The sequence below is a fragment of the Mustela erminea genome, chromosome 5 (assembly GCF_009829155.1).
Source record: "Mustela erminea isolate mMusErm1 chromosome 5, mMusErm1.Pri, whole genome shotgun sequence".
NCBI classification, from domain to species: Eukaryota; Metazoa; Chordata; class Mammalia; order Carnivora; family Mustelidae; genus Mustela; species Mustela erminea.
In genome coordinates this window covers 72,170,127-72,189,952 of record NC_045618.1, presented here as the reverse complement: position 1 = coordinate 72,189,952, position 19,826 = coordinate 72,170,127, and the positions used below count along the sequence as shown (strand labels likewise).

Genomic DNA, 19,826 nt, shown 5'->3' with positions numbered 1-19,826 from the left:
TCATGACAGTCTTGGTGGTAGAGGGACTCTACAACTATGTTTTGATTCATTAATCCCCAGTCTCCAAAGATTTGTCCTTCATAACCTGTGAAAATTTGTAACATCCTGTTTTCTTAATGTTACACTTTACATCAAAGAAATCATTTCGTCTAAAATATGTAACTACTAGGTAAGCCTAACAGTCCATATTTGTCTAGATACGAAACACCTTTTGTTTTTGGAAGAACAAATTGCTTTCATAAGTCCTGAAATCATAATTTATTTCTGGAATAAGCTGTGTCCTCAAAATACCAAGTTTTATCTATTGAATTTTCTTTTTTTTTTAAGATTATATTTTATTTTATTAGAGAGAGAGAGAGTGAGAGAGAGAGAGTATGAACAGGAGAATGGGGCAGAGAAGAGATAGAGAAGCAGACTGCCTGCTGAGCCTGATGCAGGCTTCCATCCCATGACACCCGGATCTTGACCTGAGCTGAAGGCAGACACTTAAATCAACAGAGTTTAAGTGTTGGTTTAAACTCTGCACAGCGGAGAGTGCAGAGTGCACTCTTGTCATTGTGCACAATGACACACACTGGGGAGTGTGAGGCAGCCAGAATCCCCTGGAATTTTTTAGCTTACAGTTGAGGAGATAATGACTAAATCAACTAAATTTTAGTAAATGCTGTATTCAAAAGTGCTTTTCATAATAGCTTAATTTTTATCACTTTAAACTTGATGATTCCTAGTGTGTAAGCAATGCTGTGCTAGGGCTTTAGAAATAAATTATAGTTTTTCAGACATAAGGATAACACTCTTAAACTCCCTACTCTGTGTGCACTTCCCCCTTTCTTAATCTGACCTTGTAGGTTTTTTAATTTTTCACGTAGTAGCACACAAATATGAGACTTACTACTTAGGTTGTAGACCATCCTTCACATGGAGTAATTGACGTCTTGGCATCACTCACCATTCCTAATGGAGCCATTGCTCTGCCACAATTCTTAGCTTTCCAGGATTACTTGACAAGCTCAGGGCAAGGAACAGCATGAGCCCAGAGAAATCTCCCAGGAGCTGAAATCATGCCAGGTAGCCCATGGGAAGCCTGAAGTAACCTTGAAAACCCACAGAACCCCCAGAAAAAGGGCTTGAGTGGAATCTTTTACATCTTTTGCTTCCGTCTGAGGGACACCAGGATTTAATTCAGTGCGTCCCAGGAGACTAAAAGAGACCCTTAATTTTTTTAATCTGATTGACTCCTGGAGGAAAGTTAAAAGCTGAGACTACTATCTTGTTGGCTCATTATTATAAATTAGGGTCTTATTCATGGAAACTACAGATCTTCCTTGACTTACAATGGGGTTATGTCCTGATAAACCCATTGTAAGTTGAAAATATCTTAAGTGAAAAAAGCATCTATCCCTCCTAACCTAGCAAACACCATAGCTTAACTTAGCCTGCCTTGAACATGCCCAGAACACTAACATTACCTTCAGCTGGGCAAAATCATCTAACACAAAGCCTATTTTAATATAAAGTGTTGACTATGTTCTGTAATTTATTGGATACCATACTGAAAGTGAGAAATAGAATGGTTGTGTGGGTATAGAATGGTCATAAGTGTATTGGTTGTTTACCCTCTCCATCATGTGGCTGACCTAGAGCTGTAGCTCAGTGCAGCTGTCCAGCATTGTGAGAGAGTCTCCTACCATATTGCTAGCCTGGGCAAAGATCAAAATTCAAAGTAAGGCTTCAGCTGAGTACATACCACTTTTACACCATTGTCAAGTCAAAAAATCATAAGTTGATCAGGGATTGTCTATAATTCTATATAATGTTCCACAAAAAATGAAATGAAATAAGTGTTCCAAAATGTATTATTTAAATATGCATTGCATATATGTTATTTTTACAATCATCTACAAAAATATGTCATAGCAATATTTCTAGCTGCAATGAAAGAAAGCAGGTATGGAGCTGTTAACGACCTAGATTCTGGAGACACACTGTAGATTCAAATTCCAACTTTGCCCTTGCTAGCTGGGTGATCTTGGGCAAGCTACTTTTCTATGCTTCAGTTATCTGTAAAATAGTGGTAACAGTTCTCACCTCTTAAAGGTGTTCTAAGGATTAAATGAGTTAATGTGTAGAAAGTACTTAGAACTAGCAGTGCCTGACAATGTTACTAAGTGTTGGCTGTTATTTTGTGTTGCACATGGCCATTTAAGGAAATTTTTCTGAATGGTAGAAATGGGCATTCTTCATCATACCCTTCAAGGGTATTCACGATCTGACTTTCTTTTCCATGCTTTCTCTGTACAAATTCTCTATCTAAGTTGTGTTTTCTTGGGTTCTGCTCATTGCCTACCTCTTTTTTTTTTAAGTTTTTTATTTCAGTATAGCTGATGCAGAGTGTTACATTATTTTCACGTATACAACGTAGTGATTCAGTTCTCTGTGCTATGCTTACTGCAGGTGTGACTACCCTCTGTCACCATACAATGCTATTACAGTATCATTGACTATATTCCCTATGTTGAGCCTTTCCTGTGACTTATTTCATAACTGGAAACTTGTATCTCCAAGGGGCTCCCCTTTACCCATTTTGCCCATCTCCTACCCCCTTCCCTCTAACAACCATCAGTTTGTTCTCTGTATTTATAGGTCTGATTCTGCTTTTTATTTATTTCAATGCATACCTCTTTTGCAAAATTTTACCACTGCTCTATGAATAACTTTGGAATTTATCGAATGCTATAGTGTTCTATTTGCTTTTAAAGTCATTTCTGAATCATCAACCCTTTGCGGACAGGAGCTATGTGCAATACAATTCTTTATTCCCTGTCACCTAGTACAGTGTATTAAGTACTTAAGTATGTGTTAACTGGATTGCAAAACCAATTGAATATTGTGTATGTATATTTGCACACATGTTTAACGTGTGTAGCAGGTTAACACTTTTGGAATTTAACTGTGTTTCACAAACTTGGAGCACTTAAGAGAAATTTAAAAATTACTACAAATAAGTGAAAACACCTGCAGATTAGATTTTTTTTGACCTGCATAGTAACCAAAAAAAGCACACTTTTTATGTTGTAATTTGGGCCTACATCAACTACTGGATAATTATAGCTAGCATTTCTCCTTTGAAACTAATACTGCACTTTAGCATAAGCAGAGAAAGACTTCATAGCTCTCAATGTCCACAGTGCAGAATTAGGGTTTTGAGAACAAGGAACTAGATAAGAAAGGGACAAGGGAAAGAGGGGAGAAACATACAATTGAATTTGTATCTTCCACTAATATTTAATAATAACAATAAAGCATTTAGCTAAAAATATATGACACAAGACTTTCAACCTTTTGGTTATTGGTGTAATTTTGTATGTGAAACTGTCGCACTTGACATCCAAAAATCTAAATACTTATAGAATTATAAGTGTATACCTGAATCTTGGACATTTTAGTCTAAGTTTACATACAAATAATTTTGTGCTATAATTTTAACCATCTTTGTCTTGACTGAAATTTGGAATTATCCATCCTCTCCTTACCCTGTATAACTTGTGAATTAAGAGTTTACTATATTTTAATTGCCTAATTTTTATTCCTCTTTTACTCTTTGTTAGTGAATATACTTTAATATGAATTGTGACATTAGGTATTTTAGGTATAAAAAGTGAGTTCTTATCAAGAATATATTAAACTGAAGACTCTTCTTTCTTTCTTTCTTTCTTTTAATACCAGATACTCTAGATGAATATTTTGAATATGATGCAGAGGAGTTCTTGGTCTCTTTGGCCTTGTTAATAACAGAAGGTCGAACACCTGAATGTTCTGTAAAAGGTCGCACGGAAAGTTTCCATTGCCCTCCAGCACAGTCATGTTACCCAGTAACTAGCAAACATGAGTGCAGTGACAAGTTGGCTCAGGTGAGAATTGTGTGTTGAATACTTTGTATTTATATTTATACAAACTAGTTTAAATTTTGTCATCATCTGTGTTATATCGTAATTCCAGTGTTCACATTTAAATACAAAAATGGTTAGAAAACCATAGTGAATGCAAGTTGGTGCAGCCAGTTTGGAGAACAGTGTGGAGATTCCTTAAGGAATTAAAAATAGAGCTCCCCTATGACCCTGCAATTGCACTACTGGGTATTTACCCCAAAGATACAGATGTAGTGAAAAGAAGGGCCATCTGTACCCCAATGTTCTTAGCAGCAATGGCCTTGGTCGCCAAACTGTGGAAAGAACCAAGATGCCTTTCCACGGACAAAGAGATAAGGAAGATGTGGTCTATATACACTATGGAGTATTATGCCTCCATCAGAAAGGATGAATACCCAACTTTTGTATCAGCATGAATGGGACTGGAAGAGATTATGCTGAGTGAAATAAGTCAAGCAGAGAGAGTCAATTATCATATGGTTTCACTTATTTGTGGAGCATAACAAATAGCATGGAGGACATGGGAAGATGGAGAGAAGGGAGTTGAGGAAGATTGGAGGGGGAGATGAACCATGAGAGACTATGGACTCTGAAAAACAATCTGAGGGTTTTGAAGGGGCGGGGGGTGGGAGGTTGGGGGAGCCTGGTGATGGGTATTATGAAGGGCACGTATTGCTTGGAGTACTGGGTGTGGTGCATAAACAATGAATTCTGTTACACTGAAAAGAAATTAAATTTAAAAAAAAAAATAAAATTAAAAAAAAAAAGAGAGAGATTGGCCAAGGGGCACCTGGGTGGCTCAATCAGGTAAGCATCTGCCTTCAGCTCAGGTTATGATCTCAGGGTCCTGGGATTGAGTCACAAGTCAGGCTCCCTGCTCAGCAGGGAATCTGCTCCATCTCCTTCCCACTTGTGCTATCTCTCACTATCTCTGTCTCTCTCAAATAAATAAAATATTAAAAAAATTAAAAAATAAACTATAGTGAAAAAAATCCTAATCCTGGACCATAACTAATTACCTTGACTCTTGAAAGCACTCACTGTAGGTAGCTTTGCAAATCAGCATACATGTTGACAGCCAATTTCATACCTGCCTTCTCATACACCAGAATTAAGATTATTACTACTGACTTTATGTTTATTTAGTGGAATTATCTTCATGATTATTTTCCTTGCATTAGTCAGTGTCCCTCTGATACTTTTTTCCCCCCCATGGAAGGATAATTTTTGCTATCCTATTAGTGTTTAAAAATACTTAGTTTGGTAGGTAATATATAATTTGTTAAAAGGACTCTTCTCAACAGTTCCTTTCTCAGTCTAAATTTATACTTTTAAAATCTTGTCTTTTTTGAACATTTAGTGAAAATGAATTTTTAATATTTAGGTTTTCACTTGGAATGAATCTTTCTTCTGTAACAGTGATGCACTTAACAAACTATTCTAGGCCACCTGAAGGCCTGTCAGATACTATGTTATGGCTGTTATTTTTCCACAAAATAAAACAAAAATAACCCCCAAGAAAATTTTGCGTCATACCTGTTTAGTACTAATCCGCACTGTGGAACTCAATAGTATCAATCCATTACTTAATGATGAACTCTAGGGCGCCTGGGTGGCTCAGTGGGTTAAGCCGCTGCCTTCGCCTCAGGTCATGATCTCAGAGTCCTGGGATTGAGTCCCGCATCGGGCTCTCTGCTGAGCAGAGAGCCTGCTTCCCTCTCTCTCTCTCTCTCTGGCTGCCTCTCCGTCTACTTGTGATTTCTCTCTGTCAAATTAATAAATTAAAAAAAAAAATCTTAAATGATGAACTCTAAATAGAAGAGCCTAAGCAAAGCTCTGCCATTGGTGACTCATTTCTCATATAGATGTCTTTTTGCAATTATAGTTTTAAAATTTAAATATAAAATTCCTTGAGCAATTGAGACATTTTGCTTATATTCATTTCCCCCTTAAGTGTCGTCAAGCCAGAAGAACTAGATCTGAGGTCTCGTTGTTGTGGAAGAATAACCTTCCAATCATGGTGGAAGTCATGCTACTCCCAGACTGCTGCTACAGTGATGATGGGCCCACCACAGAAGGAATTGATCTCAATGATCCTGCAATTAAGCAAGATGCATTATTATTAGAAAGATGGATTTTGGAGCCAGTTCCTCGACAGTAAGTTGTTGTACTGTTGAAGTTGTTCCTGGTAAATCAGGCTTTCCATTGCTTTCTATAAATTATTTTAGTAATATGTCATGTCTTTGAATTCTTCTACTTATGTAGTAAAATTTAGACATTTAGTACTTATGTGACTTGCAGTGACGCTACTTAATGCATGTCTAGACTCTTGAAAACACACATCCTGAATGTTTGTTTTAGTTCCTATCTTTCTACAATTCAGTCATTTCATACTTGCTGGCATTTAAATGATACTTTTTCCTTCCCTTAGGAGTGGAGATCGATTCATTGAAGAGAAGACTCTTCTGTTGGCTGTCCGCTCATTTGTGTTTTTTTCCCAATTAAGTGCGTGGCTGAGTGTTTCTCATGGTGCTATTCCACGAAATATTCTTTACAGGTATGTCTTGGGCAAAATAAGAATAGTGTGTATTCAATTATGTTAGCTACTGAATGATAGTTTACCTTTTAAACAGTTAATTTCCTTCATTTCTAAATGTAAGTAGATAAAATTTACTGAAGTTGTTCTCAAAACAAATTAGGGAAATTTAAATGGGAATCACTATGAACTTTGCTTTTTGGGTTAAATTTGGTATAGAATAGTTTTCAGAGCATTTTTTAGCTTTCAGGAACCAACAATGGACTTAATGCTGCCATTATAAATACAGTAGAAAAACTTTTTAGACTGCTGAATTTCCATAATGGTAGACTTAATTTTTTGTATTGTGAAAACTGTAAATTTATAGGATGCTGAACAGCTCTCTAATTGACTCTGTAGGCAGGTGGCCATGAGATCACTAGTATCTCTTCATCACCTTGTACAACAGAATTAGCTGAATCTATTTATTTAGTAGTAGATACAAAATTTATTTTTCCTGTTTTGACAGATAATTTTAACTTACAGTATTCTCGAGCCTTAATGCTTAAGTAGTCTAGTGTTCTTAAATAGATCATCCCTGTTCTAAGCATAAACTACTGTACTTTTTAGGGGCCTGGGTGGCTCAGTTGGTTGAGCAACTGCCTTGGGCTCGGGTCATGATCCCGGACTACCAGGATCGAGGCACGCGTTGGGCTCCCAGCTCCATGGGGAGTTTGCTTCTCCCTCTGACCTTCTTCTCTCTCATTCTCTCTCTGTCTCTCTCTCAAATAAATAAATAAAATCTTAAAAAAACTATTATACTTTTATTGGTTTTATCAGAATGACATGCATGGTAAAGTAGTTGAAAGTAAAGCCTTTTTACTTCCCTTTAACAGTAATTAATGTAAACAAAGATAAGTATATGATGATCTGGAATTTTTTTATAATATACAATAATATTACAAATTTTATAATCCACTGATTCCTTATTTTTCCTGTACAATTCTAGAATCAGTGCTGCCGATGTAGACCTGCAGTGGAATTTTTCACAGACTCCGATTGAACATGTATTTCCTGTTCCCAATGTTTCTCACAATGTGGCCTTGAAAGTCAGCGTTCAGTCCTTGCCCAGACAATCTAATTATCCAATGTTGACCTGTAGTATTCATGCTAATATTGGCCTTTATGAGAAAAGAATTCAAGAACATGAACTTAAAGCCCATCAGCACCGCAATTCTAATGAAGAAGAACAAAGTAATACAAATAGTTCACAGCGTCTGTGTAGCAAACAATCTTGGACCATGGCACCCGAAAGCATATTACATGCAAAAAATGGCACAACTCCAGAATATACTGCAGCCGTCAAAAATGTCAAACTGTATCCAGGCACTGGCAGTAAATCTGACCATGGAACATGTCAAGTCAATATTCTGGGCTTCAGTGGTAGAGGAGATAAAAAGTCACATGAAACACCAGTGAGAACTTTAAAATCATTTTCAATGATTGATTCTAGTGTCTCTAGCCGCCAGAGTTCCTGGCAGTCAGTTGGTGAGACTAATCCTTTAATAGACTCTTTAATTCAGGAGCGACAAGAAGTTATTGCAAGAATTGCTCAGCATTTGATTCATTGTGATCCAAGCACTTCACATGTTTCTGGACATCCATTTAATATGCAGCAGTCTAGTTCACTTAATTCAAAACTTTTCCGCGTTTCACAGGAAAATGAAAATGTAAGGAAATGTAAAGAAACATTCTCTGTTTCTTTTGGTAGTCCAGAGCTTACCTCCTCAGAAGACACCGGTGAGGGAAAAATTCAAGTAAAACCAGAAACTCCTCAAAGTGCCTCTGGCATTTCTGATGGTCTTTATTCTCGTCAGTCTGTTGGTGAGACTAATCCTTTGATAGGCTCTTTACTCCAGGAGCGGCAAGATGTTATCGCAAGGATTGCTCAACACTTGGAGCATATTGATCCAACAGCGTCACATATGTCCCGGCAGTCATTCAACGTGCATGACTCCAATTCGGTTCCTTCTAAAGTATTCAGGAGTTTGTATGAAGACAAAAGTTTGTTGAAGAAAAACAGGGATGACACCTCCGTTTCCATTTCTAATACAAAATTTTCCTTATTAGAAGACAGCAGTGAAGGGGAAAACTTAATACCCAATAAATCATTGAGTTCTTTTCAATGCAATAGTAAAGTCAAGTCCTCTTTGAAACCTCAGATAAGAACTCTGTATCAGGACAATCCTAGTGAAATCATTCAAAATACATTTCTAGAGACACAGAACAAAGCTACTGGTGTTTTAACTCCCTCGAATATGTCTCACTGCAAAAAAAATAACTTAGATTTGATAGTTAGATTGGAAACTGCACTTTCTGACTGTCAATTTAAGGAGCAAGAAATTATCCATGAAGTTGATAAAAAGTATTCAAATTGCAACAGTATTGACAAACAGACTTACACAAATAAGTATAAGGAAAAAGTAATAAAAAATGAAAATTGTAATCCAGAATCTTTTAGCAATCACCAATTTGAGAATTCCAAGAAAAATAACTCAAAAATAAAAACTACTGTGTTGGAAATGTCTGGATATTTGAACAAACATGAAAATAAGTACTCAAATAAAGACTCAAAAAGGCCCAAGACATGTGAGCAAAATACTCAACTTAATAGTGTAGAAAATTATCTCAACGATAATGAAGTTTTCAGATGCAAAAAGTCAGACTCATTGAAAAATGAACAGGATAAGAAAGAAGAGACAGTTGATGAGAAGTCGCAGAACTGTTCTCAGAGAAAGAATATAAAAAACTGTTTGTCTACATGTGAACGACTGAAAAGTACAGAGGTATTGGTAGGTAACGTCTAATATTTCAAATATATTTCTTGAACATTTATTATGGTTTGAATTTTGTTTACAGGAACTCTAGTTATAAAGGCCCAAGGTGCCTATTAATTATAGTATACAGTCTTTTAGAATAAACCTGCAATAAAATAACATCCTTTCAAAATAACCCACTTAAAAGCAAATGTTAGGTAAATTCTTCCTGTTGCCCTTTGTTGGTTATTTCAGTATTATGGGCAAGTGCTGGAGAGTAAATAGTCAGAAATGTAAACTCATTAGCTTAACATATTGTTTGTTAGCAGCTCTGACCTAATACAGTGTGCCCATTGTGTTATGTCACCACTCATCTAAGGATTTTCGGAACATCTATAGTGAAATCATTAGGCTGTTGGTCAGAATACCTGGGTTCCAGTCCTGACTTCACAATTTGGTCCTTGAGTCACACTGAATAAGTCATGTAACTTTTCAAAACCTCAGTCTCCTCAGTTTTAAAATAAGAATGATCAATCTCTTGGGTCTCTCTCAGTTGTGACAATCAAATAACAGATTTTAAAATATTTTGTAAACCTTCCATGCATTTTATAAATAAGATACTTCAATTATTTCCATTTTATTTAACTTTCTAACCAAACCATTTTTTAACTTTAGAAAACCATAATGCTTAAATTTCCTTTATTTCTGTAAGTAGTATCACATTTAAATCTCAATTATATTGAAAACAACTTCTTGGGCGCCTGGGTGGCTCAGTGGGTTAAGCCGCTGCCTTCGGCTCAGGTCATGATCTCAGGGTCCTGGGATCGAGTCCCGCATCGGGCTCTCTGCTCAGCAGGGAGCCTGCTTCCCTCTCTCTCTCTCTCTCTCTGTCTGCCTCTCCATCTACTTGTGATTTCTCTCTGTCAAATAAATAAATAAAATCTTTAAAAAAAAAAAAAAAAACAACTTCTTTACTACATTGATCCAAATCTGAATGACCTTATTCATTTTTATCACTAAAATCCGTTCTCTAACATATCGATTTAATCAAATGATAGTTTCCAATTTACTAAAATTGTAATTGTCACAAAAACAGTTAGCTTTTCTTGATCCCTCCTGGTACCTAATAGTGTGGCTTAATTTGGCCATAATATTTTTCAAAGTACTAAGAGTTACTTTTTCATATTCTTGTTTTAAATATGATCATAAATTGTTTACTAAGTGCCCAGGCTTTTTTTCTGAATATTTTACACATGTTGGCATACCTAATCCTTCCATTAAACTATGAGGTCAGGTGTTATTACTAATTCCAATTTACAAATGAGGATTCTCAGCTTGGAGAGATTAAGTATCTTGCCCAAGGTCACAAAGCTAGCAAATGGCAGAGCCAGGGCCCAAATTAGTCTTTTCTGATTTTCTGTGTTTTTAGGAATTTCTGGTGTTTGGGTTTAACCTTGCTTAATTTTGAAGAGTTAGCCTATTTCCTATATCACTTCAAAAATGTGGTATATTTTAGAACATTCTGTTTTTTTCTACCTGTGAGTAGTTTTTTTTTCACAAATTAAAAACATCAGATGTTGGCTTAGCTGTTGTTAGACTCTGAGAATTTATAAATATGACCATATGTTGATAAGGCAATTATATTTGGACATAGTTTCTTTAGAATATTTGGGTTTATTCAGTATCCTAGAAAAAACTTGGACATTGTTTTCTGATTAAAATAAATGTGTGTGTGTGTGTGTGTGTGTGAATACAGATCTATAGATCATTAGCTTCACCACCAAGGATGTAATACTTCAGTATTAGGAATAAGACTAAACAAAAAATTACTTAAATATTACCATTACAATCTAATTATTTTCCTAGCAGAAGACTATACCAGTGAAACATTCAAGTGTCTGGCGGAAACATAATTTTCATTCCTTAGATGGAACTTCAACCAGAGCCTTTCATCCTCGAACTGGATTGCCTCTTCTTTCAAGTCCTGTAAGGTTTTTTCCCTCTTACTTCATATTTAAAGTTGGAAGCATCTAAAATGTATACAAATCATTTTATCCAAATTGTAATTGAAAAAAAATTTAAATACCTTTAACAGACATTTCCAGTTAGAAAACATTTTATTTTTTGATATACTTAGTAACTCTATGTTAATACAGGGAAAGGCTAAAAGCAAGAATAAAAATATTAGGATTATAAGATTTCTCTGAAATTCTTTTGTCTGATATTTTAATTGTTACTAAATATCAAGAAAGTATTTAGTGTCAAGTGAGTTTGTATAAATAAATTTGTATCTTAGCACCAAAGCTAGTTGACACCATCAGGTGGGTCATTTGGGAATCAAATTTGTGGTTGTCTTTGACCTGGAAGCCATGCCACATCTTATTTTGAGACACAGAAATCTCCCTACTCTACCTTTACAAATAGATCTGTAGATCTGAGTGCAGTGGTCAAGAGTGTTCCTTTGGAGTGACACTGATGTCACCCTGTGTGACATTTGTGACATTAGTTCAATAATATAATCTGAGCCTCAGTTTCTTCATCATTAAAAAGGGGGTGATATGGTCTCTTTTAGTGTTGTGAGGATGGTTAGTAAGCAATCAGTAGTTAGTTGCTATACCTGCCATTTCAGTTAAACCTGAGGCAAGTAATCAATATCACAGCAGAAGTGAAAACATGTTATGTTTTGCTACTGACATGATAATTTCTGTTGCTTTATCTGTGTTATGTAAACTGAAAGGATACAGTATCTGGCCTGGGTTCAAAAAATAATTATTGAATAAGAAATCTAGAATTTAAACTTGTAACATGGACCATAGATATTTATTTTAGATAAATTAAATTCCAAACAATTTAAAATAACCCCAAATATTTGACCTACCTATGGGATGCTTTCAAAAAGCCTGAGTGATGAGGAAAAAAACTGGTCAGCATCATACTGATATAAAATGCACTGTAGACTTCTGTTTAGTATGGTAGACTGAACTGATAAAGGCAGACCCTTCCTCCTCAAATGCAGAAGTCCTGATAGAATATAACCTTTAATACAAAATAATATATAATATAATCCTTAAATACATAAGATAATGTAAGAGAAAGAAAGATAAATCTCCAGATTTGGGGCAAATTATGGCCCTCTAGGATATCTGAACCTAATACAATGCTAGGGTTTAATGCCTCTGGTGGGAAAGGGGTTGAGATGTAAGAACGTGTACATGTACAATCGAAATTGTAAATATGAAAAATAATTGCTGTGTATGCACACACATGTATGCATAAAAATGCAGATGGATTAACAGATGGATTCAGCTAATTGGACTACAATCAGTGAGTGGAGAGACAGATATTAAGAAAGCATCTCAAATGAAGTACAGAAACGAAGAGACATGGTAAAATGTGAAAGAACCACAGAGGATAAAATGAGATGTTCAGTGTAAGTCTAGTACAAACTCCAAAAAGTAGGACTAGATGGAACAAGGAAAAAAGCGGTATCAGAAGAAGTGAAAGAACTTTCCAAATTCGAGACATGAGAGTTTAGATAGAAAACTTCACAATAACTTCACATTTTATAGTCATAACTTTATACTTCTGACTATAAAAAATAGCATGGTATACTTGTACAACTCAAAAATATTGAGACTGTTTAGACTTTCAGTATCATATTTAATAGGTTTGTGTATTTAATATTCTTTAGAATATTAAGCAAGTCTTTCTAATTTGTATGTTATATGTGATTTTACCTTTATTTTACATCTGGATCTTTCATCTTTACGGTATTTTTAGCTAGCTGGTTTGATTGGTGTCTTAAATGTAATGGGGTATACAATGGTTTTTGAACACGCAGAGTAGTATTTTTTAATCCTGTTCTCTGTGCAGCTCCAGGGTTCTTGGAAACATACAGTGGAGTGGGGGTGGACTAAGGAGCAGCAGAGCTGGCATCACTATTTAATTTTTTGTTTGTTTCTTTTAATTTTAAAGCTACCAATCTTTTATTACCCTGCAAAATACAGTAGTACAGTTGACCCTTGAATAACATGGGTTTGGTCTGCCCGGGTCCACTTATACGTGGGGTTTTTATTTTTGTTTTACTGTAAATGTATTTTCTCTTCCTTATGATTTTCTTAGTAACATGTTCTTTAGCTTTGTTTTAAGAATATAATACAGTACATAACCCATATAACGTACAAAATATGTGTTAATCAGCTATTTATGTTAATGGTAAGGCTTCCAGTCAACAACAGGCTATTAGTAGTTAAGTTTTGGCTTCCCCAAATGAGAATTTTCAACTGCAGAGGGTTGGGGGAAAAAAAACAAATTATGCTTCTTAAAAACTCAAAACCTAGTAAAGTGCTTTTATTAATTTTCTGTTTTTTCCTATCAGTAAGTAAAATGAAAACATAAGAACAGTATGTAATTAAGAGCATGATTGTAAGTAGGCAGTTTTGGGAGAAGTTTTATTATTTGCCAGATATGGTCAGCTTTTGTTTGAAAAGTGGTCTATTAATTCAAGAAAAAAAACACAGTGTTTTTAAATATCAAAAATGATTATTTTGACCTTAGGTTCCTCAAAGAAAGACACAATCAGGTTGCTTTGATTTGGATTCTTCATTACTGCATCTGAAAAGCTTATCATCTCGAAGGTATTTAAAATTCATTTGTACTTGTCACTTAGATATGTCAGAAATTATGTTCTGTGCTTTCCACAGAGAAAAATTCCGTATATTTTTAGATTCCCTCTGGAAATCTTCTTGTAACTCATAAAATATTAAACTGTGATTCCTGAAGTTACAGGGCAAGCCATACCAAAAAGACATGTATCAGAGATGGTGGAGGATGTCATAGTTAATCAGTAACCCACTATTGGAAATGAGCAGTAATCTTAACAATTAACGTGGTAAACAACAGCCTTCGTAAAAAAAGTAAATAAAGTTTGTTTATATTTGTGAAATAATATTATACTAATTTCTAGTCTTATACAATAAATGTTTACTCTAAAATCACAATTTTAACAGGAGTATTATTTTCTAGTTGGTTATTTTAAATATTATTTCACACACAATGATTAATGATGAAGAAGGGAGAAAATAAGAAAATGAGTAGCTTGAGTAGCTACTATATATCTGTCATCATAATAAATGCATTGGTTTTAACACTTAAGTAGGTTTGATTATTTCTGGTCATTTGCCTCCTCCTTCACCTTACACTTCTTTGCAAAAAAAGCCTTGGAAGTGTATTCCATGTTGACAAGTAATATTCTCATTATTTTCTTTAGTCACATAATTTTGCCTTTGTATTCTCATTTTTAACTGAAAATAAACACTAATAAAAAACTTATTAGTGTTATATATTTCTAGTAGATGCCACTATGTGATATATTATAAATTCTTTCTTAAAACTTTCTAGGATATTACTTACATTTTTTTGTCAAATATTATAACAAAGACCATAAAATCAAACCAGAATTTTAAACAAAATATCTCATAACTTAAAATTTGGTAGGATTAATTTTTTATCTTACAGCTTAAGTAAATTAAAATTAATCAAATTCTCCTACTTTAATTTTGTACAGAAAGTCAGAAAATATTGTGCTTAATGTGTTCATTTGCTGGTTTTCTTTTTAATAGTCCTCGGCCATGTTTAAACATTGAAGATGATCCAGATATTCATGAAAAACCATTTCTGAGTTCTAGTGCTCCACCTATAACAAGTCTTAGTCTCTTAGGAAATTTTGAGGTAATGTTTTTCAAAATTATTTTAAGAGTTGGCATTTTTTAACCTTAGATCTAGGGTGTTATTTATGTCATTTGGTTGTGAAAGGGAAATAAATAAATGAATTGTATTTTTCAAATCCTTGAACTCACCTTCTTTCCTTTGCTTTTTCCTTTTCCCCTTTTTGTAAGAAGCAGAGTTAGAATTGTTGGTAATGACATCCTGAACTAGTACTTTGTAGGTAATGACATCAAGAACTTAGGTAAAGTGGAGTGAGGTGTCCATTAATCTAGCTAGAAAAGGGACTTAACCACACCTCACATGGTGGTACTGGCTCTAAAACCCAGGTAGGAGGTGGTGGGTGATAACAGCCCCTTCACAATCAAGAGGTTGACTTACAAAATCAAATGGTTCTTTGAACTATATTTACAACTTTGTTATAAATCTAAATCTATTATAAAATAAGATTATTTTTTAAAAATTGGGTAAAGGTTTCCAATAATGTGCTATTTTATGTAATAAGAATATTTCTACTTAGGATCAACTGTATTATGGGATTAGTTATCCTTAATTAGAAAACAACCTTAAATATTGAAACTAATGTAATATTATGTGCCAAATGCACATCAATAAAAAAAAAGAGAGAGAGAGAGAGAAAGAAGAACAGCCTTAAATGTGAACCTGTAAATGGGGTTTTAAGGATGATTTTAATTGGTGAGATTTTATGGGAAAATAATTTAAAATTTGTAGTTTTAATAGCTTCATTGGAATTTTGGTGGTTTAATATGTTAAGAGTATGATGTCTTTAAAACTAAATTTTAATTTTTAGGCTATCTTTCAAAGTTTTAAAAAGAAAAGACTTACGGTGAATTGATTTCTTTTCCATGTCACTTTTAAGGTATCACTTCAGAGATGTTGAACTCTGTATTCTCTGTCATTATTTTATAATTGCATAAGGCTACTGTGAGTGTCAGATGTTCTGCAACCTTTGTATTACAAGAAAATCTGTGAGGGGGGGAAAAGAGCATCTGATATGTGAAAACCTTAGGGAAGATGGTTAAAAGATCAGTACACTGGAATGTACTTGTGCAGATATGCATACATTTTCACTTGACTTCAGTAGAAAAATACAGAGAGGTTCTGAAACTGTCCAGCTCACAGGTCCTTTTTAATTTATACAAGTCCTGTGTTTCAAGAGTTCATTCCTTTTTATTGCCACAATATGGATATAGCACAATTTGTTTATTCATTTACATCACACTCTAGACTTTTGGGTTCTTTGTTTCCAGTTTTGGCCTATTATAAAACTGCTGTGAGGATATCTGGGTGGCTCCAGTTGCTTAAGCATCTGACTCTTGATTTCAGCTCAAATCATGATCTCAGGGTCATGCGATTGAGCCCTGCATGGATTCTGCTTAAGATTCTCTCTGTCCCTTTCCTGCTGTTCCTCTCCACTTCACCCCGCTCCACACATTGGTGCATTCTCTCTAAAAAAAAATAAAAATAGAATTAAAAATAAAGCTGCTGTGAATATCATGACGTGAGCCAAAGGCAGATGCTTAACTGAATGAGCCACCTAGGAACCTCGATTTTGTCCAGTTTATTATTTTCTTTTATGGATCTTGATTTTGATGTTGTATCTGAAAAATCTTTTCCTAGGGGTCCCTGGGTGGCTCAGTGGGTTAAAGCCTCTGCCCTCAGCTCAGGTCATGATCCCCGGATCCTGGGATCGAGCCTCACATCGGACTCTCTGCCTGCCTCTCTGCCTACTTGTGATCTCTGTCAAATAAATAAATAAAATCTTTGAAAAAAAAAAATCTTTTCCTAACCCGGGTTTTCTCAACCGTGGCACAATTGATATGTGAGCCAAATAATTCTTTGTTATGTGATTTGTTTCAAGCATTGTAGGATATTTAGCAGAATCCTTGGCCTCTAACCATTACAGTCCAATACCACTGTCTGCCCCTCCCTCCAGTTGTAGCAGTTAAAAAAAAAAAAGTCTCTGAACACTGACATATGTCCCTTGTTGAGAACTACTTACCTAATCCAAAGTCAGGAAACTTTTTTTCTAGACATCTTATTGTTTCAGCTTTTGCATCTAGTTCTCTGTTCCATTTTAAGTTAATATTTATATATGACACGAAGTTTATAATCAACTGTTTGATTTTTATGAACATGAATGTCATATTATTCTAATCTTGACGTGAATTAATTTGAGTTGCCTAACATGTTATCCGTTCTCAAAATCGCTGTCACCATTCTAGTTCCTTTCACCTTTATGTAGATTTTAGAGTTAGCTTATCTATTTCTACAAAACAGTATGCTGAGATTTTGTTTGGATTGCATTGATACAGATCAGTACGTGGAAAATTAACATCTTAAGAATATTAAATCTTTTTTTAAAAGATTTTTTTTTTTTTAGCTTTTAAAATTTTTTAACTTTTTAAAGATTTTATTTATTTATTTGACAGAGAGACAAAGCGAAAGAGGGAACATAAGCAGGAGGAGTGGGAGAGGGAGAAGCAGGCTTCTGGCAGAGCAGGGAGCCCGATGCGGGGCTGAATCCCAGGACCCTGGGATCATGACCTGAGCCGAAGGCGAAAGCTTAATACTGACTGAACCTCCCACGCGCCCCTAAGATTCTATTTTTAAGTAACCTCTACACCCAGTGTGGGGCTCAAACTTATAACCCTGAGGACAAGAATTGCATGTTCTACCAACTGAGCCAGCCAGGTGCTCCAGAATATTAAATATTTTCATATCTGAATATAGTGTATCTCTGCATTCATTTAGCTATTTGATTTTTTCATTGATTTTTTTTGTAGTTTTCAGCATGCTTATATCTTAAACATACTTTTGTAGATTTATATCTAACTAATCCATGTTTTCAGGTGATACTATAAATTATACTTAAAAGGTTTTTAATTTTCAGGGTTCTTGGGTGGTGCAGTCAGTTGATTGTCCAACTCTTGATTTTGGCTCAGGCTGGGGTCTCAAGGGTCATGGGATTGAGACCCGAGACCCTCGTTGGGCTCTACGCTCAGTACATAGCCTGCTTAAGATTTTCTTCTCTCTCTGCCATCTTCCCTCCCCCTGGTGCATGCTCTCTTTCCCCTCTCTAAAAAAAAAAAAATTTTTTTTTAAAGGAAGTTTTCTAACTTTCAGTCCTTCATTGCTATGTATTAAAATACAAGTGATTGATTTTGTGTGTGTGTGTGTGTGTGTGTGTGTGTGTGTGTGTTTGTAATTGCTTATGACCTTGCTCAGTTTATTGATTTTATTGATTTTGTTGTTGTTCTTTAGGGTTTTTTTTACATAGATATTCATATCTTCTACAAATTGGGTCAGTTTTATTTCTTACTTTGTAATCCATACCTGTATTTCCTTTTCTTGTTTTGCACTGAGGAGGGTCTAGCATGCGTTGCTAATATATTAAAGTCATTAAAAGCTGAATAAAGTCAGAAACTAATATAGCCATTGGCCTTATGGTGTTCTTCCTATGAAAATGTTACCCATCTTTAGATTTATTTTATTTAGGAAATATTTTTTTTAAGATTCTGTTTTTTTAAGATTTTATTTATTTGACAGAGATCACAGGTAGGCAGAGCAGCAGTCGGGGGGGCGGGGGGAAGCAGGCCCCCTGCCAAGCAGAAAGCCTGATGGGGGCTCAGTCCCAGGACCCTGAGATCATGACCTGTGCCGAAGGCAGAGGCTTTAACCCACTGAGCCACTGAGGCGCCCCTAGGAAATATTTTTGAGTAACTACCATGTGTTGCGCTGTATGCTAGATAACATTCCTGCTTTATAGATATTACAGTCAACTGAATATGTAAGTGATTTATAAACTCAAGTAATTATCATTGTAAAAGAAATTAACTCAGTCCTCCCATATCCACTCTGTGCTAAAGGAACTGAGGAAAGCTTTACTGAGGAACTGTCACTTGAGCTTAGTTACAAAAGATAAGTAGGAAAAAAAAAAAAAGATAAGTAGGAATTTTTCAAGTAAATTTGCATGAGGAGTGGGAAGGGATTTTAGACAGGGAACTACATTTGCAAAAGTAGCAACAGAATATGATGATGTTGGAAAGCATCAGCTTGACTCGGAGCATGAGACTCTGTGCAAGTGGGGAGAGAGGAGTCAAGAAACCTAGGGTAGGACTTACATGCCATGCTAGGAAGATTTGACTTGATCTAATAGCAGGAAGCATGAAGTTTTGTGATATAATACCTTTTGTTTGTTTGTTTGTAGAAAAATAGTTCTGCCCGTAATACAGAGGATACACTAGAGTAGGAAGGACTTAATTAGAAGATGTACTTGTTCAGAGGAGAGGTTGTGAGGGTCTGAGCTAGGTTAATGGTGGTAGGGAAGAGAATTGCAGCCATGAGACTGAGTGGTCAAATCACAGAATATGCATTGGATTGATTGCGGGGCAGAAGGGAGGTTAGAAGCTTGGTTATAACATAGATCTTTTGTTCTTAGCTTTTTGATTGGGAATTTCAGAATAGCTAATGTCACAGTTTGAACTTTACAGTATACAAACTATCAGGCTCATGATGGCTTCCAGTGTTCCTTTTTTCCCAGACAACTACTGAATCAAAGATATGGTACTCACATTTCATGATAAATGTGTATACATATGATATATGTATAGAAATGAGAGCTTGTGAAAAGTTTAAAATGTTTTTCATACCTAGCAAGATAGCACTAAATTGTTAAAAGTGATTTTCAGCAAGTGAGCTTGAAAGAAATGAAAAAAAAGAAACTTCTCTACTTGTGTTTCTGGGGTTCTGGGGGGGGGGAGATTTATTTATTTACTTATTTACTTATTTATTTGAGAGAGAGAGAGCATGAGCAGAGGG

General features: G+C 35.2%; 1 protein-coding gene across 8 annotated transcripts in view; it reads left to right on the top strand.

The window, feature by feature from the left end:
* The window catches only part of FAM214A (family with sequence similarity 214 member A), a 92,903-nt gene that overhangs the window by 59,698 nt on the left and 13,379 nt on the right, over nucleotides 1–19,826 (top strand). For 6 of the 8 annotated variants that reach the window (XR_004285836.1, XM_032343761.1, XM_032343765.1 and 3 more), the window contains 7 exons: nucleotides 3,727–3,911; nucleotides 5,884–6,086; nucleotides 6,361–6,486; nucleotides 7,454–9,296; nucleotides 11,127–11,246; nucleotides 13,818–13,897; nucleotides 14,882–14,990. Coding sequence is in view for 7 of the 8 variants with exons in the window: in XM_032343761.1 (XP_032199652.1) it covers nucleotides 3,727–3,911; nucleotides 5,884–6,086; nucleotides 6,361–6,486; nucleotides 7,454–9,296; nucleotides 11,127–11,246; nucleotides 13,818–13,897; nucleotides 14,882–14,990 (2,666 nt within the window). In the remaining variant the exon portion in view is untranslated. The remainder of the gene's footprint in view (nucleotides 1–3,726; nucleotides 3,912–5,883; nucleotides 6,087–6,360; nucleotides 6,487–7,453; nucleotides 9,297–11,126; nucleotides 11,247–13,817; nucleotides 13,898–14,881; nucleotides 14,991–19,826) is intronic. The other 2 variants (XM_032343762.1, XM_032343767.1) reach the window with 2 other exon arrangements.